Here is a 16,856-nt window from a genome sequence, read left to right on the forward strand (position 1 = left end):
AAGAGTCACATACCAGCAGCTATGGGAACTCCGATGAGATTATAAATCAGAGCAAAGACAAAGTTGATCCGGATCCTTTTCACAGTTTTCCTTGATAAATCTATACTCGCTACCACATCCATCAAGTCATCCTGCAAGTCAATATGTGGAGAAGTCAAAGAGGGGGCGGGGGCAAAAAGAAAAGGCACATATGTAGCATCCTCATACTCCTATTTTCAAGTGAACTGGCACACCCTGGATGTAACACGCTGTATGCCGTAAGCGTTCTTCAGGCTGCTCTAGTTTGGCTGCGCAGAGCCCATGTGATCAGTGCCAGCCTTATGCCAGATGTCATCGTAACCCAAATAACACGTAAGGCACCGCACAGCACAGCTCTACACACTGACCACAATTTCTGTCAAGGTGTTGCTGACGCAGGAAGAAACGACTATAACCTCGGGGGCGCTGCAGTTTGTCACTGAAAAACAATTCACGTTTGCCAAAGGGCAGGACACTTTTTCCTCCTTTGCCCACTCTCACACTTGAATGATCCGCAAATCTCTAGTATCCCAAAAAATGGGGCAGTTTCCTTCACAGGATAATTAGCACTACGCCAGGCAAACCCGATGAAGACGATCTCTTCTTTGCTCCAGTTCTCCTGACTTAAAGGCTGTTACACCTTAGCGGTGGTCTGAATCATTCACGGCACCCTGGGCTGCCTAACCCCCCGTTATCACCTCATTTTAACGAAGAGCTCTTATTTCTTACCCTAATTAGAACCACATCTGCTGCCTCGATGGCTACGTCAGTACCCGTGCCAATAGCAATTCCCACGTTGGCCATAGCAAGAGCCGGGGAGTCATTGATGCCATCTCCAACCATGGCCACCCGCTTCCCTTCGTCTTGCAACTGTTTCACTTTGGCCACTTTGTGGGAGGGAAGAACCTCTGCGAACACTTTGGTGATGCCAACCTGAAGAGAGAGAAAGGACAAAAACAGTCCTGCAGCTTTTCTACCAGCTACCAGAGCTTCTGCCGTTAATAATCGGTGTTATCACTTGAGCTGAAGACCAAACCCAACTGATACAAAACCTGCTCTGCATTCAAAGCTGATGCTGCTTCCATTCAAAAAGGCTTCTGTTATTCTCCTCTTATTCTATTCCCCTCTTATTCTGAATTTGTTTACTTTGCTATTTTTCAAAATACACCAGTTCTACACCACCCACAGCAGGAACAACGTGACGACAGTTTACCTGAGAGGCAATCGACCTTGCTGTTTTGCTGTTGTCACCGGTCATCAGGACGACTTCTAATCCCATACTCTTCAAGGTGTAGACGGCCAGCTCAGCTTCGGGTTTCACAGTATCAGCAATAGCTATCAGGGCACAAAGCACTCCTAACAGAACAGACAGAAAGAATGTGTTGGTAACAACGAACTTTATTGCCTTAGGAAAAAAATGTAACTTCTTTTCCCCTCAGTAAGACCAACTCCAGAAAAAGTATCAACTGTAAAAAGCAGAATGAGAAGAGATATCAGCATAGCAATGCTTAAGGCAATACAGAACACAGACTGTCCAACAAAAACAAGAAAAAATTCACTTTTCCTCCTCCGTTCCCCTTCGCTCTTTGAAGTCTTCGTGTTACGTCCAACTCTCCTGTCAACTAAGGCAGGCAGGAAGAGGTTTCTCACACGAAAGTGTTACAGAACTAGCTAATGATTCCTTTTCAGTTGGTTATTCTGCTTCAGGTATAACTGCTATGACATGGCTATTTATTACTTCCTATTTAAGTAGTGACAAATCAACCTCTCAATTTAAAAAAAAAAAAAGAAAAAAGAAAAAAGACAGCATTGAACTTACCATCGACAGCTGCCAGAACTGCTGTGCGACCTCTCCGCTCGTGTTCCGTCATGGCTTTATCAACCTCGTTTTTAACAAGGAGGCCATTTCTAGTCATCCATTCCCGGTTCCCAATGAGAACAGAGTATTTCTGAGAAGTCACGGTAGCTGAAGGAAGAAAATACAACCCTGCCATCACACGTGGTTAACCAGGAAGCTTCCCTCCAGGTAATGCTAACCCAGGTTCTCCCAGTACGCACTGAAAAATCGTTACAGAGAACCCAAAGAGAAAGGAAGTCTCGATACTGCCCTGCCAAGACAAGCAAGACACCAATATTTTTCAAGAATGGGTAGTTACCACATCAGTGGATCAAGAATCACAGGTCAAAGGACAGTAAAGGACCCAAGATAGTTGGAAGATCTAACAATGACCTGTTCTGGATGGAAAACCAGTCACACATGCAGATGCACATGGTTTTGGCTACCAAATGGTAACTTGGGCTGAAGCCAACTGAAAATAGAGCACTGAAAGACAATTTCTTTGCGGATTTCCAGCCCCATATTCAACATAAAGGTTCAAATTCCATTTAATCAAAATGCCCCAAGTGAACATGAAACAAACTAATAAGCAACTCGTTCATGTGTGTCTCAGTTTTCCATGTTAAATTATCCATTTATTCTATAAATCTGAGTTTACTTACTTGGTAGTTCTGCATCAATAATCAAAGCAGGCTGTGCCGATTCATCCATATTTTCCTCGATTTTCACAAGTGTCATATTTTTGATATTGTTTTCTTCAACCATTTTATTTTTCCTGTAGAGCAACGCTTCAACATTGGTGACTTTACAACTAATGCCGCAGCCTGGAACTACCTGAAAATCCGTACATGTCCCAAGGGTTTCCGAATCCAGTTCCTAAAAAGAAAGGAGGCAAACTGAGAAAATTTTTAAAGTATCTAGAAGCACGCCACATTTACAAACCTCACAGAATAAAGCGCAGCCTGACTCTGACAGGAACAGAAAAATATTCAATCAGTCAAAGCAAAAGTCTGAGTATCCACTGCATCTAATAATGGTTTTAAGTGATTTATTTAGCTCCACAATTTTCAGCTTTCAAAACTGAATACATCTAGCACTTCCTGAATACTACAAGCCTACTCATACGTATTAAGTACTTCTGTGTCACAAACTGCTTTTGTCCCGTGGAAGTAACTTACCTTTTTGCAGTATTTTGTTATCGCTACTCCCAGAGGGTGCTCACTATTGCTCTCCGCAGTCCCCACTATGGCCAACATCTTATTACGTGGCAGTTGGTTACTCTCCACTAGAAACTTCACCTGCATCACTTCCGGGGTGCCGTGAGTGATAGTACCCGTTTTGTCAAACACCACCACCTTCACCTGCGGCAAAACGGGAACACTTCAGTCAAGGAACAAAGCTTTAACGTCCAGCTGCCCAGGAAAGCCACCCGATTCCAGCGAGCTCACCCGTCGGTTAGCGACACGCAACGATGAGCCGCTCGGGCAGCAACGGGCCAAATGCCACCAAGAGCAGCTTGTCAAGTTCTTGTACCGAAAAACCTCGTTCCTCACCTTATGGGCCATCTCCAGGGGCTCTCCGCCTTTGATGAGGATGCCGTTCTGAGCTCCGACTCCAGTGCCAACCATCACGGCTGTCGGGGTGGCTAATCCCAGAGAACAAGGGCATGCAATACACAGGACTGTGATAGAGGCTTGGAAAGCAAAGCGGATTATCACTTCGGCTGCAGAAATGCTCTTATTGTAACCCTAGTGACAGAGGTTTATTTTAGTAATAGAAGACATCAAAAAACAGAAGCAACATATTCAACAACACAGTGCCTTGGACCCTAACAGAATCTGCAAATACATGAGCTGAAGGATTAATATTACAAGTGAAGCACAGGCAAATTATGCAAAAGCTAAAATTAATGACTAATTAACTAGTGACTAAGTTCTGTTGTATATTGCATATGCTTCCAATGTCTTTTATTTATAGGGCTTTTTCCCTAAATAAGGTACCACTTGCTGTAACTCTTTTACGCTGTAACATAATAGAAGATACTGCTGTAACGTGATAAAAGATACTCTATCAACAATGGATACAAAACTAAAGAATCTGGATATGAAGACTGCTTTCATGGAAACAAATTCCATTCAGAAATAGCCACGAACCAAGAAACTTGGGATCTAAGCAATCCTAAGATACAAAGTGGGATCCTGATCCTCCTCCTCTGGCAGCTGTAATGAAGCTGAACTCCACTGATCTCCAAGGTGAATTTGCACAGAGCTACGCTAACAACACTAGATGCAGAAGTTTGTGACACAAGAGACTTCTTTTCCCCACAGAGAAGGAAAGGAAATTGGGAAATTTCGATGTTGAGTATTTAATTTTTTTTTTATTTATTTTTTAAATACAGACTTTCAGGAGTTGATTAATTACTGCAGATTCTCTTTAAGCATAAATGTAGGAGTGATACAGTGTAAAAAATGTATAATATGAAAAAACCCAAAGCAATACTACTATTATAATATATAAAGTGAGCAACCGCCTGCAAGGATAACTCATATAAGGAACAACCACAGTCTAATAGACTTGTAGGCCAACTACTTTTTAAATATTTCAGAAGGTGCTTAAGGAGACTTACCAGAAAGTATTTTTCTACTATTTCAAAATCCACAAATCCAATTATAATCCAGGCGAAAAGGGTAACCACCGAGACAGCCACAATAGCAGGAACAAAGTAGCCACTAAGTTTGTCTGCAAACTGCTGGATTGGAGCCTAGGAAGGAAAACACATCAGCTGCAGCAACATCGTGCTGAACTCTCTCCTGTGCCTTCGGCCACAGAGAGAATCACAGTTTCTGCTTGCACCACGCCTCATCGTTCCACATTTACTTAATAAGATGATGAGACTTGAAACAGCCGAACGTATCAAAGTCCTTATTCAGCAAAGTACTTCATTAGGCATCCCCAACTCACATCTGAACAACCCGAACCACTCGTCAAATCACCCGATGCCTAACCGGTGAGACAAACCCCAAGGGCTCAGTTGGATAATGCTCTACCTTTGAGGTCTGGGCCTCCTCCACAAGTTTAACGATCTGGGAAAGGGTTGTATCAGCTCCGACGTGGGTTGCCGAAATCAGCAGCGATCCGTTCTGATTAATAGAACCTGCAATAACTGTATTGCCAGGTTTTTTAGTCACGGGCATCGCTTCGCCTAAGGACAGGTCAAGGACAGGCACTAAGATACACTTTTCAGCAACATCTGCCACCTCCTAACACGCCGTTAGAAGAGCGAGAACATCAGCTCGAACTTCTTTGTGCGTGTTTAAAGGGAAAGGAACACATTTTTAGACTTGCAAAAATCAAACGCTCACCAGTGATAAGAGATTCGTCCACCATAGAGTGTCCTTCGATAACACGACCATCCACAGGGAATTTGCCTCCCGGAATCACTTTGACAATGTCGCCTCGTTGAACCAGCTCAACATCAACTTGCTCTTCACTAGAACGATTTAGTTTTGAAAGAGATTGTTAACTGAAATTACCTGGGCAAAAGGACTTGTCACTATACACAAAGCCTCCTCTCATCAGTTGACATTGTTAACTTACACAAAAATTGTCCTAAGAAAGGCCATTTTAAAGAGCATGACAATTCATTTATCATAAATTTTACTGTCCAGTTGAAAAGAAATCCCCAAATTTTCTTATGAGAGCAAAAATAGCAAGATGCCAACACAACAAATCACAACAGCGTTACTATTTCTGCATTTTAACATTTATATCTGGCAAACTTGCCAGCAGATCTGATGTTATTTGCTTCACAGTTCTATAGAATGGTAACATTTGTCTGTGAATTAAGCATATTAACAACAAAAAAGGAACAACAACAACAACAAAAAACAAATGACAAAGCAAGATACCTTAAAAGAACGTTATCAGGGCCCAAGGTAACAATAGTAGCTTCAGTAGCTTGTAATGAAATTAGTCTTGCCAGTGCTTCTGATGTTTTACCCTAGAATAATAATTTTCATATTTTTCTGACTATGCTATTGAAAAAAAATAAATTGCTGGGTAAATGACAACTGTGTATGTTGCAATTTACCCCATTAAGAAAACTTTCTGCAAGCAGACTTATATTAAAGTCATTTCAGGTTGTTACTCGTTCAGTTAGTGAAGGTGATTTTACAACAAAGGAAGTTAAAAGAAGCTTTTTTTAAAAGAAAAGTCCCACGAAAGAAGTTACACAACATTCCAAAATGATTCTTAGTGTCTTGCAGCTTTTCTTTTCCTTACCTTTGCAACGTGCTCTAGCCACCGGCCCAACGAGATGAACACGAAGAGCATGGGAGGGGTGTCAAAGAAAGTTACAGGGTTTACTTTTGCCTTCTCAGCCATCGCGACCAGGAGAATAACAAACGAGTAGATGAAGGCAATGGAAGTCGCCAAAACGATGAGCACGTCCATGTTTGCAGTTCTGTGCTTCAGCGCTCTGTACGCCTGGATGTAGAAGTGCCAGCCTCCAAACATCTGGAAGAAGAGCATCAGTCGCACTTTACACACGCGTTTGGAACACACAGTAGCAGCATTTTTGTAAGAGACACCTGTTTGATTTGTGTTTTTTGTCTTCTCTTCCTGAACAAAAAAGCCCAGCTCCAGCCGAGGGCTACGATCTGGACCACAACATTCTCAGGTCTTCTCACCTCCCACCAGTTCCCTCCAGCTCCTCCAGCACCCATCAGTGCAGCAAGGCAGGCTGCCTCGGGTGCTGCCCACCCCCAACAGGGCCCAGCACCCCTCCTTTTGGCAACAGCAGGAGCAAGTAACGACCTCAAAAGCATTTTGAAACAACTTAATTACAGTCACTTTCCAAATTTAATTTCATTGCCTTCTGTTCCGAGTGTTTAAGGCTCCCACAATAGGAGTTGTCCTGTTCTCACTTACCTGTACAGGTACGCAGAGTAAAAACGACAGAAAATTCATAACAGACAGTCCTGGCAGGAGCTGGTATTCCAGGACCATAGAGGAGTGAAGGGTTTCCATCTCCTCGCTGCTCATGTTGCGATGCGCGTGAGCATCTGAAAGCTGACTGTCCATAACCATCATGTAAATCATCAGCCCCATGACAGGAATGCAGAAAACGAGACTCACAACAAAAGACCTTTTCCACCTCAGGTTGAAAAAGAAAAGAAAAAAAAACAACTTGTTTTGCAGTCGAGTGCTGGGGAGCATTTTTTCTAGGGTGTCTGCACAGTCACAGAAAGAATTCGAAACTTTTGTGTTCGTAAAAAAGCAGAATCAAAGATATTTAACAAATCTAGGTATGTTCGTGAGTACTTACTGCCTTATCTCCTGTTTGTGATCTAGATGACTAGCAGATCTATCTTTTTTGACCAACGAAGTAGTGAAGCCTAAATCCTAAGGAAAAAAAGAATAAGAGAACAGTAGATTTTTAATGACACTTGGTGTTCATGTAAAGTTACTGCCAGGTTATCGATGGTGCCGGCCTTACACATGATTTACTTAATTGACGTTTCTGATATGATAGTTACAATTATTTAGTTACTTTGCAAAGAGAGAAAAGCAATCGGATGTAGAAATCAACCTTTCTAGAACATCGAAATGCTATTCTACGATGTGGCTTTCCAAAACGGTTACTCCTGAAGCACAGTAGTAGAGAAATTGAGGGATAAAGCCAAGGAACCTACTTTCCCCTCTCTCTTGCTACAGTACTCATGGATGTGCTTTATTTTTCTGCACACTTCAACTCTAACATTTAAAAACTTCACCCAAGTCATAGCAGAGCATTGCTTTTGACTCAAAACGCACATATTATCGCAGAAACCTGCACTAAAAAAATAGCAGGTGGCAGAAAATAGACAGATTTGTTTTTTCCCTTAACAGTCTTCCCTTCTGTTTCCGAAGTACATAAGTCTTTAAAGGACAATGGATATTGTATGAAACTTACCTTTATCACTTGTATAACATCTCGAGGACCTATAATCTCAGGATCATATTTAATGTGCGCTTTGTTGGTTGCAAGAGCTACTGAGCAGTACAGGACACCATTGGTCTTCATCAGGGTGGATTCTATTTTGTGCACACAAGAAGCACATGTCATTCCTCTCACCTGCAAAATAAAGGATCTCTCCTATTATCAAAACCACTCGATAAAGGCATCTTAAAAAGTAGGAAGAGTGCTTATGACAATCCTGAATTACTTATTGCATATTTCTAAGTCTGAAGCAGTGAGATGGAGCTCTCTGGTTAAGGGCGAGAGCGCTACAGAGGAAGCGTAGCCTAGAGATGAGGTTATTAAGCAATGCTGGCTCTTCAAGATCAGAGCTGGGACACACTGAGCTAGACTCAGGTACAAAAAACAAATAAAAATATTTCTGCAATAGGCACAGTGATCAAAAAACTCACAGGGATATTTCTCTGACTTCAGTGTAGTAGTGGTGAGCCAGCACAGGTCGCATGACAAGATATCGTTTGTGATACGTACCTGATGTGCTCTTATACTTTGCTTTTTTGCAAATTAAGCTCTATTATACGAGTACCACTTCAGGAAGCGGATGCTTACGCGAGCACATCCAACAGATAAGAGTAACAAAGGTGAGGTTTTCATTACTAGCTTACAACAAGTTCCAGGATTCCATCTCCTTCACCACAGTTTTCCATCACGGTAGCTCCAAATCCCAGCTCCTGTATGAGCTCTGCAATAGCCGAAGGGTGGATGACGGCAGGATTATACCGTACTTCTGCCTTTCCTGCCATCAGGGCAACAAGTATCGAATGTATTCCTAGAAAACACAACGTGAACGGCAGATGATGTTCAAGGAAAGCACTGCGCTTGCAGGAACGGGCTGGCACAATTTATGAAGTTGAGCTATCTACCACACTGCAGGTCCACGTAAAGAAAAACGTCGTCATTTTTGGAAGATACATCGAGAACGCAGTAAAAACACCCAAGTGTAGGTGTGACAGATGAAAGCATTACTCCACGAGTTGCATGTTTGTAACAGTCTAATTACGAACATGCCAGCTATGCTATGTGAAAAGATGATCTGCTTTTACTAAAAGAAGTTCCTCTAAAACACAGTCCTACGTATTTTTCTAATCTGCATTTACCATTTCTAAGCCGTTTCTTCAAGACAGATCACGTATGAGAACGAGCAGATCTAACAATATGCAAACCTAGTGTACGCTAAGTGAAAAGAATTGATATTCATCCATTTTCTAGGACGAAGAAATTAAATTCAAGGTTAACGTGAAACACACCCATCCTCATTGCAGTAATGCAACAGTCCACGTTAATGACTCTTTATTACATTACAGTCAAGCAACTATTCGTTCTTGCAAATATAATCACCACATGGACAGAACCTGTCCTGACTCACAGAGCTAAAATTAACTTATGTCTCTTTAATCCACATTAACACTGTCCCTGCCTAATAGCTCCTAATAGCACATAGGCTTCTGCCTCTAAGGGGCAGACCTGGGTACATCCCTCCAGTAGAAAAGACACCATTTAGTTTCAAAAGGATAAATTTGATCCCTATATTCTCTTCAGAGCACTGCAACTCCTGCTGCCAGGGAGGCAGCCGCTAGCCAGCACCGAGCACAACGCAGAAAGAACGGTGTTGTTTTCATCCCACGAACCAAGAGCGAGCAGATCGTGTTCCTACCCGTCGAACACACCAGCAACGGCACCTGACAGCCCATCCATTGCAAGGGCTGTACAAAAGCTAGCTGCATCCTCTAGAAGAATCACAAAAATCACAGAACGCTCGGGGTTGGAAGGGACCTCGAAAGATCATCTAGTCCAGCCCTGCTGCCAGAGCAGGAACACCCAGAGCAGGTCACACAGGAACGCGTCCAGGAGGGTTTTTAAAGTCTCCAGAGAAGGAGACTCCAAACCCTCCATGGGGAGCACGTGCAAGAGCTCAGGCACAGCCTGTGCCAGGGCTCTGTCACCCTCACAAGGAAAAAGTATTTTCTAATGTTTTTGTGGAACCCCCTGTGCTCCAGCTTGCACCCGTTGCCCCTTGTCCTGTCATTGGACATCCCTGAGAAGAGTCTGGCTCCCTCCTCCTGACACTCACCTTTTACATATTTATAAATATGAATGAGGTCACCTCTCAGCCTCCTCTTCTCCAAGCTGCAGAGCCCCAGCTCCTTCAGCCTTTCCTCCCCAGGGAGATGTTCCATCCCTCCATCATTCCTGTGGCTGCGCTGGACTCTTCCCAGCAGATCCCTGTCCCTCTGGAGCTGAGGGACCCAGAACTGGACACAATATTCCAGATGTGGCCTTGCCAGGGCAGAGTAGAGGGGCAGGAGGACCTCTCTCAACCTTCTAATCCGCCCCAGGATGCCATTGACCTTCTTGGCCAGGAAGGCATGTTGCTGGCTCATGGCCACCCTGCTGCCCACCAGCACCCCCATGTCCCTTTCCCCTGCGCTGCTCTCCAACACATCAGTCCCCAAAAACGCTCAGAAATTTCACAGATTACACCCGGGTACAACTTACCATCTTCTCTCCTCAAATTTCTCTCAATGTTGGCCACGCACGAAGCACACGTCATTCCCGTCACTTGGACGTAGCACTTGGACACAGTCTTTGCCTCTTGCCCAGCTGGCGACGTTTTGGCGGGAGGCTTGGCTCTGTGAGATTCCAGCGGCGCTTCGGGTGAGGGCTGAGCTGTCGCCACAGGCAGTTCTGTCTTCGCTGAAAAAGTGATCACAACTCCTGACGTTATGAACAGTCGTTGCAGTGAGGTACGAGCTGGTACTTCACCAGCCTTAAATAACGCTGCTGTAAATTTAGTCCAAAAAAGGGTAATTGCACGTCTTGTCAATCAAATTCATTCGTCATTTAAGAGTAAGCGATAGAAAACAAGACAAAGAGTTGACTTGCTGTTTCGTTACTATTTTTCCTTTTGCCTTTCTCCCTGTTTGCCCGCTCTGTTGCACATCCTTTGCCCTCTCTTACATGGTAAGCTAAACCTCTGCCTTGCAACCTTCGTTTTACACACAATTTTATTAACTTGACCTGAGGCACAAAGCTAAACTTGTAAGCAACTTCACATTTCATATGCAAAGTCAGTGGTTTTTCTATCTTGGCTGGTACCAAATCCTAACCAGAATTGCCCAATGCTTTTAAGTTGAAACGTTTAACATGTCATTACCTGATAAAGATGCATCAAATCCCATATCCTCTATTGAGGATCGCAACTCTTCCGGGCATGTTTGCAGAGGGTCGTATTCTATAGTCCCGCTACGATTTGCGAGGGAGACGTGAATGGATTTCACACCTGCCTTCTGGGCTACGGCCCCCTCAATGGACTGCACGCAGGAGTTGCAAGTCATTCCCTCGATATTTATCACGACAACTTGAGTAAGCGGCTGGCCGGCATCCTTCCAGACCGGATGAGGAGACTTCAGCGGAGACGCCAGCGTGGGGAAAAGCCCTGCATTTTCATATTCGTCGGCAAGGCTGACTTTAAATGTCTCTGGAGACACCGCCTCGACGGCTCTTCTCAGTACATCTACGTTAATTAAGTCGGGGTTATAGTCTATAACAGCAGATTTCTTCTCTAACGAAACGACGACACTCGTTACTGACGGGAGTGCCGACACGGCGCTCTGAATGTTGAGGACGCAGGAATTGCAGTGCATGCCTTCAATTCGGAAGACGACTGTCTTTGCATCGTTCACATTCGAGTTTTCTTTTAGCGCTGCCTCAGAGCCTCTTGCCTGAGTATTCCTCAGCCTTTCCAGGTCAATAGCGCTGAGCTTGAGGGGTCTAGGCTGCTTTTTCAAAGATGCTGTGAAACCCGCAGCTTCAATTTGATGTATAATTTCTTCTGCTGTAATTAGGTGAGGCTGGTAGACAATGACAGCTTCCTGATTGTCCAGGGACACTGCAAATCAATCAATAAAAAATAAGTGTGTGTTACTGTCCTAAGCATAAGCAGCACATTGCCCTAAGAGCAAGAGATCTTGTCAAAGCTTTCCGAGAATGCTTTAAATGCTCAGAAACATAACTGTGACAGAAAAGAGATTTCATTAGTTCGGTAAATATCAAACAGTTTAGGTTTCATCTGGTATTTTCAGCAATACCCAACTCCTACTTAAATTTATTGCTCTTTCCCAAACGGTCTTACTACTTCTTACTATATTTATCCTTCTATCAGGGGTCTGTGGCAATGTATTTATGCGAAAGCTTTATATACAGGTAATTTTGTATTGCCTTTTAGATAAAATCACCTATATGCCAATATTCATGTTTTTATTGAATGGAAAACATCAACTAATATTAATTACAATACATAACAAGACACCTGGTATCAGAGACTTCTATACCTGGCAATAAAGCTAAGGAACACGATTACTCCAGGCTTTGTGCCAAAACATAAAGCAAATACAGTCACACATGGAGCAGCAACAGCTTCACCACAATCTGGGCCTCTTTCCTCTCTGCTGGTCCAGAGTGAACACATAATTAAGTACCAGGTACCACAAAGAGCAACCGTCACACTAATCTAAATGCCAGAAAACAGTAGGATCATCTTCAATTTACGTAAAAATACACAAAAAAGTTTTACCTTTAATCCGCTGAATTCCTTGCAGTTTGCCAACCTTCCCCTCAATGGTGCTGGTGCAGGAATGACACGTCATCCCCGCTACTTTCAGGCGTAGCACGACGCTACTCGCTTGAGACCAGCCTGAATCCTCACAAGTTCCAGGAGTTGCCTCCGGTGCAGAGATATTTAAATCCACCCCTGGGACCATCTGGATAATCTGCTTGCCGTTTGTAACGGACGAAATAAAAGTCACCACCGCGGTTTTTTGATCAGAGGACAGTTTGACATCCACAATACCTTTGTTCTTTAGTAGCGCGCTACAAATCTGTTTAGACGTTAGAGCTGGCTGAGCGGGGATTGTAAGAAAAACAGAGTCAGGTAAAACAGGTTGTGGGTTTGCATCTGTCAGTGTAGCATCAAATCCCATGTCATATATTGCTTCCTGCAGCGTTGCTGGAGTCTGCAGTTTGGAGTCATAAATGATGACTGCGTTCTTATCCTCTAGAGATACCTTACAAGGGAAAAAAGAACGAAAAAATAAATAAAATTTAGCAAGCTGCAATACTAAGAGATGAGAATTAATACCCTGCATGAGATCAGAAATAGCTTTTACTTGCATATTTTAGTGATACTTGTCTGGTACGATTTTATCCAGCACTGCTCACTATGAAAAGTAAAGCCACACCAAGAGTCACCAAAAAAATAACTTCTGCTCATCTATGCAACAACACAGCTAGAAAGTACAGATTTATTTATTTTTCTCCTCCACCAGTTTCAGAATCTTCTACAAAGTCTGCCTGGTCACTTTTACTTATGACACCCAGACAGCATCAACACGTTTAATGAAACTTGCAGAGCCAAACTCTCTTGAATTATGATGACTAACTTAATTAAATCCAAAAAGGAAAACAGCCTACAGAAAAAAATTCTAATCACATGTACAATTCTGCAGTTAGCAGTAATTACCCCTAGGCTACAAGGATGGAAGAAAACACTCTTTGAAAAAACCCACAGATTTCAGTAGCCGTGAAAGGAGTCCAGCATTTCTAGGCATCTTAGGCAGAGGCTGTAAAGTTGCAAGGAGCAATAAAGTACGTCAGACTTCAGAGGAAAAAAATCAGTTTCAAAATCTGATCTATGACAAACATCAGAGAAGACGTTTTTCCTCTCTCTGTACATTTTGGTGATCCAGAGACGTCCTGATTTGGTAGTAACCTTTCACATCAGATGGTACAAATATCCTGAATTTAATTTGCTCCCAACTGATGAATCAAACACAATTACTGCAGTTTCCAAAAGGGAAAGCCGACGCCTGCCAGAGGCCCAACACATTATCATTCAATTCTATCTTCCCTCTGGGCAAAGGTACAATCGAAAGACCACAGTCATGATTAAATTAGTCCAGTTAAATCATTTTAAGAACCACCTTTCTCCATTTCTGTTACAATTATGGGTCTCAGCAGAATCAGCAGCATGGACATTTATCGGTTTCATTGCAGTTGGAGGCAAAATAACCAAAACGTAGCTCTGTTTGTCTGTATGAGCCGTCCAGCACTCATGTCCCCTGCTCACCTAAGTCATAATCACTAAACAAAACCCTGTTTTACTATTTTCAGAGATTTTTTTTCTGAAACAAATAATCTAACTGAAGTCATGATGCGTAAGGAGGATAATTACTAAACAGGACCTCTTAAAGTTTCTTACAGTCCTCTCCTACTCGCACTAAGTTTTTGTAATACATTTTCTCGTCAAGAATAGTTTTATAAATAGCATTCAGCCTTGGGACAAGTATTCACCTTAAAACCTAAATACCTCTTAATGCTGTCTTACTTCATGCCTTTTGTAAAGGACACTATGGGATGCTCATTGCCTTCAATCAAGTTAAAGCACGAATCTCTCCTCCTATCTCAAGTCCTCTGTATATTCTCGGAACAAGCTAAGCCATAAAACTGACAGGAATCTCCCAGCTCTTAAACTGTTTCCATTGTTAAAATGACACATCGTGGAGGAATAAACCGCTCACCTAGAAATACTCTACAGTCTGATATTCTGCCCATGATAGAAAAAATACCAACAAAATATTGGTATCTCCTCTGAGCTAAGAAAAAATAGTTAAAACCCAGTCAGATCAAGGAAGTCTGGATTACAGGCAAACCAATGAACTCCGTTATCCGTTATTTCAACACTGCACTTCTGCCGCTCCTTCTCTCTTTTCCTCACGGACAGCACACAAAGGGAACTTCTAACGCTCGACGAGGCTTTCCTTTGTCACCTGCATTACCTGCTACTCTTACTCCACCAACCAGAACAAAACACCTTTATTTTTCATGGTGGATCAACCTGCACACGATTAACTGGACACCTCAAGCCCACAAAAGCTTTGGAACCTGTGCAAGGGACCTCTGTGTCTTGTCAGCCTGGAAGAGAGCAAATACTGACATTTATTCAGTTCGAGGAACGAGGACAGCTTGCTTCTGTCACCGGCATTAAGTTCTACATCTTTTGCTAAAACCCTTCCTGTTCTAGCCTTTCTTTGACACTTTCCTCACTATTTCACAGCACTGAATTAATCGTAAAGCAGAAAATTACTCGAGAGCGACAGGTAATGACGTAGTTCTCGCTGCAGAGTAAGCACTGGTTTTACAGCAGAAGCACAGCAGCGCACTTCTAACACCAGCTTCCCGTGAAACGTGCAGAATATACTCATTCCACAGATTTTCCTCCCTTGGTGCATACTTTATCATGGTTTCCCATATGAGAAAATAAGTGTCGGAAGAAATGGCGATAGCGTTACTTACTTTAATGTCATGGATACCATTCATCTTCCCGACGTGCTGTTCAATGGTTTGAACGCAGGAATTGCACGTCATCCCCTCCACACCGACGACTACGGATTTGGCCTCCATGGTGGAATTCTACTCAAGTCTGCTCATTGCTTTTGGCCTAAAACAATTAAGAAACGTGTTCTTAAATCATTTCACAACGAATTAAGTCAAAACAGGGATGAGGTACTTGACTAGGAGATGTGAAAATCTGAGCAAAGCTGATCAGGAAGGAGAACTTCAGGCATTTATTCCTGTAAATTCTTAAAAAGTAGAAGTGTTCTTAAGCATACTTAAAAAGTAAAAGCATTTATTATTTGATTTGCATTGCAATCCAGATCATCTAATTGCACGTGGCGAGCTGTGATTCACTGGTGTGCAAGATGAAGCTATAGAAAGAAGCAAGTAAGAGAGACACCAGCTCTTGGAGTACAAGAATGCTCGAGGACGGCACGCAAGCCACAGGTGATGATCGTGATTTTTCACACTTACATCTCGTACAGCATCCCGCACTAGCAAAACCAAGTGATATTGAAATCAGCCCTAGAAGGCACATCAAGCTTTTTCCACATCTCAATCAGGAAAGTCTAACTTCTACTCCTCTGAAGATCATAATTATTATTTTTGCCTATCAAAACAAGTCTAGTAAAAGTTACCTAACATAAATTAGATTAATTTGTAGAAATAATGGCAAATGCAAAGGACTTCTTTCGTCTAATGCATAAACTGTTAAGTAACACAAGGGAAAAAAGTGATTTCCAGATATCTTTTTTTAATCCTTTTGAAAATTTGCATTATTTTTTCCAACGACAGAGACGTTACTGACTAGGAAAACGTTCATAGTCAACTGCTTAATGTCCGGCCGCAGCAGAAGCAACTGCAAATTCCAATGATTAACTGAACTAGTTAAGCACACGCTTAACTTGTTTTTTTTACCCTGGGGACTTAACTTGGAGAACTAAATTATAGAGAGAAAAATAATGGTTTTATTTTTAAAGCATTGCACCATATACAAAGCACCTTCATCATCAATTAGTAAAGAATTTTAGGATTTGATGAGGCCAACAAATGGCAGCCCCTCCCCATTTGATTTGACAGCTACATATTTGCAATACAAGAAGCCAAGAGGCCTCAATTCCACTGTTGCTATTTTGTTGAATGAAGCAACAGAAAGAAAAAAATTCTACTTCCAACAGCCATTTCTTCCTGTGGAAAGGAAAATTAAACAGTGATCAAGCTGGAGGTGCCTGAGAAACTCAGATTCATCTCTTTAAACCATTTTTTAACGTGCTAATAGCAGCCTTTAAGTAAAATATCTGAAGCAAGATAAGTTTTGATGAAGTCAAAATTGAGTTATTTACAACCTCACTACCAAAAAAAAAGAAAAAATACCAGCAAGACAAAGTCATAACACCTGTAAAAACCCAGATTCTCACTTTACCCCAGAAAAAACACTTCAAGTGCTGCTACAGTCCAAGCTAAGCCAGGTATCGCAGCGTGAGAAAGCCCCGTGCACCACAAACACGCCCTGTGCCTGTGCTAGGATCTGTAAGGACACATCAGCGAGAAGCAGACACTGTTTCTGGCTCAGTGTGCAACTGGAGCTTT

The 16,856-nt window shown here is 42.5% G+C and overlaps 1 protein-coding gene across 1 annotated transcript in view; it reads right to left on the minus strand.

Moving 5' to 3' along the window:
* ATP7A (ATPase, Cu++ transporting, alpha polypeptide) overlaps nt 1–15,332 on the minus strand; it is a 16,899-nt gene extending 1,567 nt beyond the window's left edge. The window contains exons 1-20 of the mRNA XM_009872408.1: nt 15,225–15,332; nt 12,448–12,937; nt 11,029–11,763; nt 10,371–10,568; nt 8,480–8,643; nt 7,809–7,970; nt 7,182–7,258; nt 6,785–7,010; nt 6,137–6,370; nt 5,764–5,855; nt 5,218–5,345; nt 4,903–5,057; nt 4,482–4,616; nt 3,409–3,603; nt 3,034–3,216; nt 2,518–2,731; nt 1,838–1,984; nt 1,232–1,374; nt 748–951; nt 14–131 (exon numbers count right to left, since the gene is read on the minus strand). Of these exons, the coding sequence (XP_009870710.1) occupies nt 14–131; nt 748–951; nt 1,232–1,374; nt 1,838–1,984; nt 2,518–2,731; nt 3,034–3,216; nt 3,409–3,603; nt 4,482–4,616; nt 4,903–5,057; nt 5,218–5,345; nt 5,764–5,855; nt 6,137–6,370; nt 6,785–7,010; nt 7,182–7,258; nt 7,809–7,970; nt 8,480–8,643; nt 10,371–10,568; nt 11,029–11,763; nt 12,448–12,937; nt 15,225–15,332 (4,108 nt within the window). The remainder of the gene's footprint in view (nt 1–13; nt 132–747; nt 952–1,231; nt 1,375–1,837; nt 1,985–2,517; nt 2,732–3,033; nt 3,217–3,408; nt 3,604–4,481; nt 4,617–4,902; nt 5,058–5,217; nt 5,346–5,763; nt 5,856–6,136; nt 6,371–6,784; nt 7,011–7,181; nt 7,259–7,808; nt 7,971–8,479; nt 8,644–10,370; nt 10,569–11,028; nt 11,764–12,447; nt 12,938–15,224) is intronic.
* Nucleotides 15,333–16,856: the final 1,524 nt, after the last annotated feature.

This window comes from Apaloderma vittatum, unplaced genomic scaffold (genome assembly GCF_000703405.1).
Source record: "Apaloderma vittatum isolate BGI_N311 unplaced genomic scaffold, ASM70340v1 scaffold1077, whole genome shotgun sequence".
Taxonomy (NCBI): Eukaryota; Metazoa; Chordata; class Aves; order Trogoniformes; family Trogonidae; genus Apaloderma; species Apaloderma vittatum.